At 41.9% G+C, this 12,313-nt stretch overlaps 1 protein-coding gene across 1 annotated transcript in view; it reads left to right on the forward strand.

The window, feature by feature from the left end:
- Positions 1 to 12,313, forward strand: part of ofcc1 (orofacial cleft 1 candidate 1) — a 91,369-nt gene that overhangs the window by 21,730 nt on the left and 57,326 nt on the right. The window contains exons 10-11 of the mRNA XM_076291180.1: positions 895 to 1,030; positions 7,592 to 7,837. Of these exons, the coding sequence (XP_076147295.1) occupies positions 895 to 1,030; positions 7,592 to 7,837 (382 nt within the window). The remainder of the gene's footprint in view (positions 1 to 894; positions 1,031 to 7,591; positions 7,838 to 12,313) is intronic.

Genomic DNA, 12,313 nt, shown 5'->3' on the forward strand with positions numbered 1-12,313 from the left:
ACTGGCCATCGTAATAGAATCAAGCAAACACACATCAGCCTGCGTGTGACCGAATTGCATTGTGGGCCACGAGTGGGACTCCCAAGCTGTCAAAAGATTGTGGATAGATAGGAACGTGTTTAATATATATATTTTTTTTTTTCTTTTTTTTGTCCATACCAGATGACCTTCCCTCTGTATCCTTGGCCCTGTAAATTTCTCCTCGTATCATCACTTGGTGGCTATTAGACATTATAGACTTAATGCACATTGCCTAAGGCTACAGAATCCGGGATTCAATGGGAAATGATTGTGGAGCTGGTTTGGAAACGGAGGTCAGACAGACTTAAACCAGAGCTCTGAGGAGTCGGAACACACCCAGCACAATGCTCTCGGCAACAAACCTGTATTTTAATGATGGGTCTGGACAAAAAAATACTGCTGCAATATAAATTTTATTTAGCATAAATGATTTGTTTGATGGGATGCAAACTGCAAAAAAAAAAAGCAACTGCTAACAACATTTCTTAGTGATTTTTTTTCTTTTCTGAAAGGGAAGTCTCCTCTGGTAGGGAGAGGCGAGGGAGAGCATTGCTTTATTTTGAAGAATTAAGCAAGGAAGCAAGGAGGCAGAGCGGAGAGTGTGGCTTTATTGCATTAGGCCAGATAAGATTGAAAGGCCAAGAGGCGATGTGGGAAGAGAAAGAGAGAGAGGGAGGGAAAGAAAGAGAGAGAGAGAGAGAGAGAGAGAGAGACTGTGTGTGGGCGTCTGTGTGTACGTCTGTGTTTGCAGTGTGTTATTAGATTCACTGCTGTTGGCTACAAAGTGGAACAAGCGAGAGCAATATGCAGGTGGCTGTTAACACAGTTAGGGCCTATGTGTGTGTATGTGTGGGTGTGTGTGTGCTTTGGCAGAGCGGAGGGACGCTTGCTTAAGGCACTACGTGAGCAAAGAGGGGAAGTCATCACCAAATATGGACAGCTCACTGTTGCCACAGCGATGGATGAGCTGCCACATTCCTCACCTATGGAGCCAGCCCTTCACTGGCAGGTATATGTCCTGACCTTTGACCTCTAGGATGACCAATGAGGAAACAGTAATATGAGTACCTGGATATTTGTCATTTATGTTTTGTCCTGAATTCTCCCCCCCCCCCCCCTTACCCCCCTCTTGGTTGTCTCTGCTTGGTTATGCATGCAGACTGAGAGGTTATGAAAGATGTGTTTATGAAGCAGGAATGATTTTTACCAAAATGCTCAAATGATGTAATTATGTGAAACCTTCAAATGAATGGAAAGTGTCAGCAGTGCATTTTTATTTTGCTCTCTTTCTCTCTGTCTCTCTGTTGCTCTCTCTCTCACACACACACACACACACACACAAACACACACACACACACACACACACACACACACACACACACATGGCATCTTCCATACATATACAGTGCCCACACAAAGACACACAAACAGGCCCGAACATAAAAGGCTTTTAGTGTTTACCATTTAGAGCAGGGCAGAAATTACTTTTCCTTTTTTCCTTTCCTTTCTCTCTCTGTATTTCTCCCTGGTGTGTAAAAGCCTTTTTTATTTACAAAAAAGAGGAGGGAGGGAAGGTGTGTCTGCCTGTTTCTATGTGAGTGTCTGGGTGGGGTGTGCCTGTGTGTGTGTGTGTGTAAGAGAGAGAGAGAGAGAAAGAAAGAGAGAGAGAGAGACAGAGAGAGAGAGAGAGAGAGAGAGAGAGAGAGAGAGATTGTAAGTTGAGGATGGAGGCTGGCTAAGGCCTTGCCGCCACCATGCAGGCTTAGCGATGTAATGAATCTTCTATCAGCCCTTCCTGCCTGGGTGACAACTCGCTTTGAGGAAGGTTGTAAATGCAGGAGAGATTGTGGTATAATTCCTCAGACTGGCACTTCTGCCCCCCAGTCTCCATTCGATTATCTCCCAAATTGCTGTGTTTCAGGGAGATAAAGATTTTTTATGGCTTGCTGACTTGAAACAACCAGCACAGCCAGGAAAAGCAATGGCCAACCTGCCATGCATAGTAATTTCATTGGTAAATGACAAAATCTTTGTTTATTTGACATTTCCAAAATTACTGCAGCAGATGAATCTCAAATATAAAATGTCACATTTGGCATGCAAAACTATGAAAATATATTTCTGTGCAAAATTCATGGAGGCATTTAATTTAGAACGTGTTTAATAACCAAGTCTGCCTGCATCACTAATCCTGCCTCGAGGTCCTGAAAAGATTGTCATATTTATTCACTCGTTTTTTTTCTTCTCTCCCCCTTCTTCACTCCGAAGCCAAAAATTTTAAGGGTAAATGTTCATTGTTAATTAAGATTTACTAATTAAAATGAAAATAATTAACGAGAAAGCTTAATCTCCGAATATTAGGCTATACTTAGAAAGAAGTTTTTGTATGTGGCATTTCCTCAGTATGAAGAGAGTGCGCTTTTTTTTTTTGCTTTGGTGATCTGTCACTGTGGAAGCCTGAAAAGATTCTTCGGCGAAGGACGCCCTCGTGCCAAAAAGAGGGGGAAGGGGGCAAGAAAACAGCCGAGGATGTGTGGCTGGCTGCTTTGATCTCATCTGTAGGAGTGGTGTAATGCTATGGCACTTTCGGCACAACTACGGCTCCGGGCAAACAAGCCACCTCTGATATGGAAAATTGGCTCACTTCACCTTTTACCTTCCTGGAAATCTTGACTTTTCCATAATGTGTGAGTGCAGTATGTTTGAGTATGCATGCATGCTGTCTGTCTGTCTGTGTATGTGTGTGTGTGTGTGTGCGTGTGTGTGTGTGTATGTGCGTGCATGCGTGCCTGTTTGTGTGTGTGTGGGTGTGGATGTGAGTGTGTGTAATGTAAGTGTGTGTTCATTTGTCCATCTGGGCCAGTTCTAGATCATTACAGTGTAAGTGAAATGCTATCTAAATTTTTCCTCAAAAAGCTTGGCTCGTGTGATATCAATATGCTGTTCCTAGGAAGCAGATGTACTGATAAAGTCCAGCCACACAGACGCTGCAGAGAGGGCAATTGCAGAGAGAATTGTACATATACCAGAACAGTAATGCAAATTCATATATTGTAGAATGGTAAATATTTAAACAGTGTATGCAGTGGGGGGGGGGGGGGGAAATGTGTGTGTGTGTGCTGTGTGCTGTGTGTATGTGTGTGTGTGTGTTTGTGCGCGTGCATACTATACAGTAATATACAGTATGCAGTAAATACGTAATAAATATTTTCTGATTACCCCCTGAACACCCCCCTTGTGGGGGATTGGAAGCCATAACCTCCTGGATATGGATGTGTGGGCTAAACCGCTTTGCCACCAATTATGCTCGTCTCAGAGCGGCCTAAATTGTATTTTTGTCGGATGCCCTCGTGAAAGACGCTCAAAGAGGAGATTGGGCCACATTACGGCAGGGCTCATCTCGGCTCTCAGGGCTCGGAGCGCGCAGCCCTTTAGCGTGGCACGCACAGGCTTCCCCTGTGGTGGCGGGCACTGACAGGCATTCCACATGCTACGCCCGCTGGTTCGGGATTAACCAAGAACCGGGAGCGGGTACCACGCATCACGTCAGACCGTCTTCCGTATGTGTGTGTGCATGTGTTTGAATGTGTGTGTATATGTGTGGGGGGAGAGGGGTGTCAATTCATGTTTGTGTGTGTGTGTCTATGTGTTTCTGTTTGTGCAAATGAGAGTAGGGATTTCTTTATAGGGATGCGTTGAATTTCTTCCCCATTACTCCTGGAGGTACTGAGCCAGCTGTGGTTGGCTCCGTGGTTGTACTTCCATTGTGAGTTCATGAGTGTGTGTGTGTGTGTGTGTCCATACATGTGTTTGTCATTTAATGGCAAGTGGGAGAGGACCATAAGTGAAAAAAAGTATCAATGAATATCAACCTTCAAATCAATTCAGCTAATTGGACATTTAACTTGATTTTTGACAGCAATTTAAGCTATTTGTATTTATGAATCACAGTTTGTTTTATTGTTTTTTGTTGCATGGGAGGGGTGTCGATGTCTCACAGGTTGTCTGTTCCCGTTTTATTGTTTGTTTGTTGTTTTTGTCAATGATGGCCCAGCAGACAGATGATAAAGCTGCCATAGTCTGTAGAATGCCCTCCTACTCTTTTTCCATACAAGCTTGCTGCTCTCTTTCCACAGGCGCTAATGCACAAATACACAATTCTCCCTCTCTCTCTCTCTCTCTCTCTCTCTCTCTGTGTCTTTTTCCCATTTCACTCTCTGCTTCCTGGACTAATCCTCACTATTCCTGGCCTCAAGACTTTTTCATTTTCTTTTCTGTTTATTTATTTTTATTTACCTTTTCTTCATCTCTGTCAGAAATCCTTCCTCTTGGTTTAATGCCAGTATATGCTACATGTGATTCTCTTAGATTATTATTCCATCATCTTACAGTTTTTCTCAATGGCTAAAACTTTGTCAACACAAAACCCCATTATCAAACTTCATTCATGAAACCTGACACTTGCAAAATCAAACAGTTTGCCTCAAAACAGTTTTTACCTGTACACAAAACCAAACAGTGTCATCAGATCATACTCAAAGCACTCAATACAAAACCAATACATAAAAAAATGGAAAGCATGATGTTCGGGGCATATAACCCCTGGAGAAATACGTATTGTTTACAGTACAGTAAATGCATTTTGCACCTCCCAAAAAAAGGGGGGGGGGAAAGATTGCAAAGATTACTCTGTGGATTCAGCATTTATTGTACATTCAGTACAAATATAGTTGAAAAAGAAACTGGAAAAGAATTTTCAGTATTGTAAATGAGAAGTGCATTACAGTACATTATAAGGACTGTAACGTTCAGCAACCTGTTTGCACTCTGAACTGGCTTATATTGGTTGTGCCACATCATTTGAAGCAAGTGTGATCAATTTTAAGTCGTGTTTAATTTAAATGACATCTGTGCTTTATTTGTGTTAACTTTTTGCCACTAATGCTTGGCATTATGTGTCACAAGTACATCACAACGCAAAGTGTGTTTTATTGCATGAAAATGTGTTTAGAGTTTTGCAAAACAGTCAATGAGATCTGCAAATTGCATTTCAGTGGGTGGAAATTGATTTACAGTATTCACTAAACGGGTTAAGGCCCCTGAACACTTGGTTCAGACAAAGGGATTTAGCGTGACAGCAATTCAGAAAGAACTGTAGTCGCTTCAGAAGTCGCATTTCTCGAAACATAAATGTTTACACAATGGCATTTCTTAAAACAATTTGTGCAAATTTCTCAAAATATATTTAGTTTATGTCTCAAAAGCAACTATTGATGCTGATCAACGTGTCAATGCCATCAGAAGTTGTGAATGAAATTTTGCAAAATTTCTTCAGCTATGGGGTTAATACACGGGGGCAGTTCATATAATATTAATATGGTTTTGTTTTTTTAACTTGCATTAAAACACTGTCCTGCGCTAATACACAGAACATTTCTGTATAACAGTTGACTCTATAAGCATTTTCTTATGCAGAGTTTTTGTGTGTGGCACAATTTTGACAGTGAAAAGTTACACATCACTGTATGTGGGAGATTATAGGAAATCAGGATTCCTATTTACTGTGTGATTTCACAGTATTGTTTGTACTGTAGTTTGTTGCCAGGCCATGTCATTCATTGTCAGGGAAAAATACTATTATTATACAGTAATACTATTAAAATACTATTATTAAACAGTAATACTATTAAAATAATATTATTCTACAGTAATACTGTTAAAATAATATTATTATACAGTAATTGAAAATGTACCAAAGTGCCTGACAAAAAAACTGTAATACTATTACTGTATGTTATCTTAGCAGCCTTTGATAGAAGATTTAAGACAGATTTGGCAGACTTCACAGACTCATACTGCAGACAGTCCCTTAATATTTTCTAAACTATCACATTTTTGTAAACATCCCTAAATTTCCAGTCCATGTCAGCCATGACCCTGTCCTTAACTCTATCCCTGACTCTATACCTGACACAAACACATTTCCCTGGGGGACTGGAAGTGTACCCTAACCTTGTGTCTGTGAAAATGTGCACTCCTTATTGTCAGCAGTTTGTGGTTGAAAAAATGGAGTATCAAAATAAAGTGGGACTTGCGCTTAACCGCCCCCCGACATACACACACACACACACACACACACACACACACATTCTGTTTGTGTATAAATTTGCTGCTTACTCTAGATCCATGAAAATACCCCCTTGCTTGGTCTTGGAATGGCTTTAAGCAGTAACATGTTGGCGCACTGCACACTTCCTAAAATGTTTACAGATTATTTGACGGAATATAAATGTGTACATTAAGCCACATGTTGCAAAGTATTAGATTTATATTTCGTTTGTGACACGTCGTGCTAAAGATCACGGCTGTTTCTCGGGAAATGAAAGGGGCTGTTTTTGTAAAGGGGTGATCCTGCAGTCCTTAGTGGAGTCGTAATGAGTATCAGTTCTTCCGATGGAAACCGATTCCATCCCGTCCCTTTAATCGTAAACACACCACACTGCCCAGTATGGGTGCTCTGAGACATCAGGAGTTAGAATGTGTTTTCATGCCAAGACCCATCGTTGTCTCTAATTGCGCCCATCTTCATTCTCACATTAGCATACTCTTGTCCTTTGTATCTTTCTTTTTCTTTCTCTCTTTCTCTCTCTCTCATCTTTCCCTCATCCTCCTTTCATCTCTCTGTCTCTCACTGTGTCTCTTCAAATGAAGCTCAGCTCATTCATTGTACAGTATCATATCGGTAGCGACTTCTGGCCCAGAAAGCTGTTTGGCCAGCTGTTGGTAGAATGTATTGGTTAACTTAATCACCATGTGCTTTTGCTCTTCCATCCGATCTGTGTGTGAAAGTAACTGTTGAATTACTGATCAAATGACTGCTGGCAAGGTAACGATTTGTGTGTATTTTACTGGCTCTGTTGTAAAGGTACATTTTACAAGGGATGCTTGTTTGAAAAGTTTATCACTGTAGATTTACCTTACCTAACCTTTAATAATAGGCATATTGGGTGTACATGTTGTAGATAAAGCAAGACAGGCATGCAGATACAAGTCTAAAATATTTTATGTGATTGCACATTGTAGTACTATATAGCAATGTAATGATGCAATCTAATACAAAGTTACATTTAAAGGATTGAAATATTGCCTGAACATGTCATTCATGTTGTCAACATGTCATTCTGCAAAGAGAGCTTCAAAATAGATTCAGTTTTGACACAAAATACATATTTTTCCATCCACATAAGTTGTCATGTAACTGTTTTGCCAGAATCTTTCCACGTCATCACTCAATAAGAATCAGTGTATTGTTACATTGACCTGCTTGTTACTTGTTGGCTAAACTGAATTCTTGGTTGATGTGTGCATATTAGCATATTAGCAGTTACATATGTATAATCCTGGATCCCCTTTATCTGCTTCTATGTCTCTCCCTGTCTCTCCCTTTCTCTCTCCTGTTCTCTCTCTTTCTCTCCTGATTTCTCTCTTCCTATCTCTCTTCCTCTCTCTTGTTCTGTCTCTCCCTCTCTCTCCTATTCTCTCTCTCTGTCTCTCTCTCTCTCTCTATCAGGTGGAGTGGGCCCACACTCCTCAGCCCATTGAGGTGCGTCTGCATGGCCTGCGCGCGGTGCGGGACAAGCTGCCCAGGGGCCAGTACGCGGTGAGCGTGGCCTTCCACAGCCAGCTAGGTGGCCCTGCCCTGTGCTGGTCCCGCCTGAGAGAGAGCCAGTGGGCCGGCACCACCACCACGGAGCCCGTCGAGCACCGGGGCCGCTACTATGACACGGAGCTGAACATTAACCAGAGCATCTACGCCGTGAGTACAGCACAGCACAGCATCACCAGGAAGAGCTGTGTGCATGTTGCTCGCCCCACTGATTAGAAATATGATATCATATAAGTCAGCACAATATAAGGCCTCAAGATAGGTGAGAGACAGAAACTAATAGCAAAGCTTGGATTAGCATAGCACTGCTATAGGATAACAGTGGCAGGGCTTAAGTCGGTGGTTGTCACTTGGGGATCTCTAATCTGTGCTTGTCAGTAGAGATATGTTGGTGCTCTATGGTTGTGTTGAGGAATTGTAGCTACTCTGGTGTCACCCATAGAGTTGTTCCGATTAATTGGCTTGTGCAGAGGAGTCATCTATGGTTGTCACTATAATACTATTACACTATAATACTATACAGTTGTCATTAGAAAACCTGCTTCTGTAATAACTGCAATGTTGAATTAGGATTTAGCAGGTATTACCTTCACTTAACACCATACTGAGCCAGTTCAGCTACCAGGAGGTGGGATGCTGAACCCCAATTATGTCACTATGCTCCAGCTAGGTCTTAAGTAGTGTATAAATTAGTACTCACTTTGTTGCCTGCAGGCTATTAGCCCACCATGTAACACATACTGCTGAAGTTAGCTGTGTGGTGGCTCTGCTGATGGGACTTAGACCAAACTCATCCTCACACTCTTGGTATGGTGGCGGCCTCATTTCATCTCTGCTCTCTGCAGAGCACAGTGTTTTCTCTACAGGATAGGAGAAGGACCTAATGTGATTTGGGGCAATTCTGTGAAAGCTCATTCAGTCAGGGACCCCAATTTATTGAAACAACGCAAAGGCACAGGAAAGGGATGAATGTAGTCCCCCCCACACCTCACCTCCAACACACACACACACACACACACACACACACACACACACACACACACACACACACACACACACACAGAGTGAGAGACCAGCAGAGCAAAGTCTGGGATGTGAGGAGATGAGAAATAAAAAACACATCCTTCATCTGAAAGCAATTGTAACATCCAAAGCTTCTTTCATTAATATACTTTCAAGTTCCATAAGGGGGCACAAGATGGGGTGGGGGTGAACAGGGCGGGGTGGGGGGGTTCTTTGAAGTGAAATCCAATACGGCGTTTGCTAAATGCTATCTTTTAAAACAAACAGTGCTAATGTGTCAGATACAATCACAATGCACAGCTTGCCATAAAGTATAGCAGCAGAATGTGCTGCACAACCCCCCAAAGCCTTTCTTCTACTTTACAATACTTTATGCACTGGCTGCGAGGTAATATATAGATTTGAAGAGGTTATGAAAAGTTATATTAAACAGTAACTGTGTCCATGAGGGTGGAAAGATGCTGTATTAAAATGGGACGGTGAACCTGCCTGTCTTTTGACTTGAGGGAAATCTAGTATGAATAAAACAGGAACTTTTCAAACATGCCATTTAATCCATGCATGTAAATCATAGCAGGCCGTATTTATATATATATATATATATATATATATATATATATATATAGAGAGAGAGAGAGAGAGAGAGAGAGAGAGAGAGAGAGAGAGAGCGAGAGCATTGTGTTTTATTGGAGTGAAAATGAAGTGCAAATACTGTGAAAAATGTTGTGTCTCCTTTTGAGGTCTGAGGGACGCATCTTATGGTTTCATTTTGATGAGAGGGAGAATGTCAGACCGAGAAATTCAGAGTGCTATTGGACATTTGATACATCTTCTGAATAACTGAAGGAATATTGGATTCGGTTCATTTGTTGTTTGTTCTGACATTCGATTTTCATCCATTTCCATCAATTTCATCAGTATGCTATATGCTGCATTTAAATGACCAACATCATTTGGTTTTTATAATTGTAGGGATAATTTTGAAGGCTTTTAGCTGAGTCCATGAAACACTGACAGAAAGGACTGCCAAATATGCAAGACTGTTTCATCAAACCCTGCTTGATATTAAAAAAAAGAAACTAAAAAACAAACTTACCTAAAAAACTCAGTATTCAACCACCTTACGATACATTCTGCTGTTTATGAAAGGGACTGACAAAGGCAGGTTTAGATTTGAGGGTATTTCCGTAAAGATCTACCCACTTTGCCTTTCATACTGGTTCCTGTGTCTGTCCAAAGACAGTCTCCGAATGGGGATTGTGAAGACGGCCTTGCCGCCTCACTGTCCGTGCAGTCAAATCGCTTGTGGGTGTATTCACCAAGACCCTCTCTCCTGATAATGTTGTCTGGCACTCTTCCTAGCCATAAAAGATGGTGTGGGATGGCACGAAAACTGAATTCAGACCCTTTCCCTTTCTTTCTTTCTTTCTCATCTGTGTGTATGTCTTTCTCTCCATACCCTCCTCTGTCTCTCTCTCTCCCTCTCACGCCTTAAGAATGTGGGATCTGATTCTGAGGTAAAAGGTTTAGTGCGGCATTGAGAATGCCTGGTGTCATTCTTCCATCGCTCAGACAAACCCGTTTCGTATTTTTAGCCACGTACGTCGTCGCCGCTGCTGCTGCTGTTGTCTTGTGGAGGGGAGATGTTGTGCAGATTTTGTCGTTGGAGGCTGTCAGAATTGGCTCTGGCCCCCATTCCTCTACACTCCTCTCCTCTCCTTGCCCACGTCTGTCGTGTGATTTTCGGTCGCCTCGTTATTTTTTTGCCGTACAGGAAACAGGGAATTAGTAACAGTAGGAGGAATGGAAAGGAAGGGAAAGAAAAGTCAAGCGCTTGTCCTCCTTCTCTCCTCCTCCTCTTCTCCTCTCTCTTCTCCTCTTCTCTCCTCTCATCCTTTGTGTGTAAACCCCAGGTGTTATAGGAGCTATAGGAGCACTGCACTTCAGACTGATCTGTCTTTTAGATTTTCTGCGAAAGCAGAAAGCATTGGACCCAAAGTCTTTTTTTTTTTTTTAAAAAGAAAAAGGAATGTTTACCTCAAGTGTGATGCAGCGTTGTCCAGCCCTCCTGGTTTTTAGAGTGGATGGCAGGAGGAGATAAGCAAAATCTCTTGCATCTTTGCCAATCATGATTCTTTCCCCCTCTTTTTTTGTTCTTTTCCCACGTCCATGGTTTTCTTAGTCATTGTTCTAAGCCCTCCGTAGTTCCTTCATCCTCTTAACCAAAGGCTTTTAATTGAATTTCTCAAAGATGGAATGAGACCAGATAAAATAAATCTTGTGGAAGTTAAGTCTTCTTATCCCCATGTCTGGGCATGTGGGCTTTTTTTCTGTCTTTCTTTCTTTCTTTCTTTCTTTTTTCTTTTTCTTTCTTTCTTTCCTCTCGTACTGCTTCGGAGTAAATGCAGAGAGAGGGGGGGGGGGAGAATCACAGGTCTGTTTTTGATGAAACGTGATAGTCTAATGGTTTAATGGCCAGTTCCAGAAGGCCAGGGCACCCAACACTCCAACCATGTGGCTCTCCTTGTTCCTCCACCTGAGTACCTCCTCCACATCCACATCTAACCACACAGGCCTCTGAGACTGCATGTCCTCACTTCCTATTTACAATGATGGCACAGCACCCTGCCTATTTTCCCCCTTCTTCTTCTTCAGTAAATGAATAATATGAAATATTTTTCAATATCCATAATATGCAATATTATGCCATAAATTCTATCATGAGTCAGTCGGAGCTCTGTCATTTCTCAGGTGCGAACGCCAGGCAGATTAGCATGGATACACATGATTTATGTGATAAAACAAGTCTTCACCATTTTCCATTACCACTAATAGAAGGATGAAATATTCCCGCTGGTGATTGATGAAGTTCCAGGCGCTTCCCTGTCAGTTCATTTTTTAAGGTGAGCGTGGCTCTGTCTCTAGCTCTCTGAGTAAATAAGAATCTGTGTTTGTTAACCACCACAACTGTCGTGCTTGTGACTCTGGGTATGTGTGTGTGTGTGTGTGTGTGTGTGTGTGTGTGTGTGTGTGTGTGTGTGTGTGTGTGTATATGTGTGTGTCTATACGGGGGAGGGGTCTCTTCACAGACAGCACATATGTCGACTGCTGTTGGGTTTATATTTGAATTTTAATAAATTCACAGTTGTTTTGAATCACATTTGTGCACTGTATGTTATATGTCCTTAGTCAATCTTTCAGCATCCCTTCACTATGCAGACACGAATACACAGGCAGCCATTTAGAACCGCTCTCCGCAGTTGCCAAAAACAGTTGGCCCTCAGAGCACTGCCTAAGACATGAATGTGCATCATACAGGACACATTGTTTGGTGCTGAATGTATTCTTCTGTCTGAGCCATCAAGGTTTCCCTGCGAGGGACATTTTTGGAGAGAAGATGCCTTGAAAAGTCTGTAGACTGCTGCATGAATTTAAGTGAAAGTACACTAAATTGGACCTGTCGTCTTAACCCTGGACCATAAAAAACAACAGCTGTACCCAAATGCTCTTGCACTCTCCTTGTCTGTCTTTCTCCCTCTGTTCACACTCTATTCTGCTTTCCTGCCAATCATTATTGTTTCTCAGTGCTTCCCACAGAATTGA

The sequence above is a fragment of the Alosa pseudoharengus genome, unplaced genomic scaffold (genome assembly GCF_046254945.1).
Source record: "Alosa pseudoharengus isolate Yale_2024_CS ecotype anadromous, Long Island Sound unplaced genomic scaffold, YU_APseudo_1.1 YU_APseudo_1.1_scf_18, whole genome shotgun sequence".
NCBI classification, from domain to species: domain Eukaryota; kingdom Metazoa; phylum Chordata; class Actinopteri; order Clupeiformes; family Clupeidae; genus Alosa; species Alosa pseudoharengus.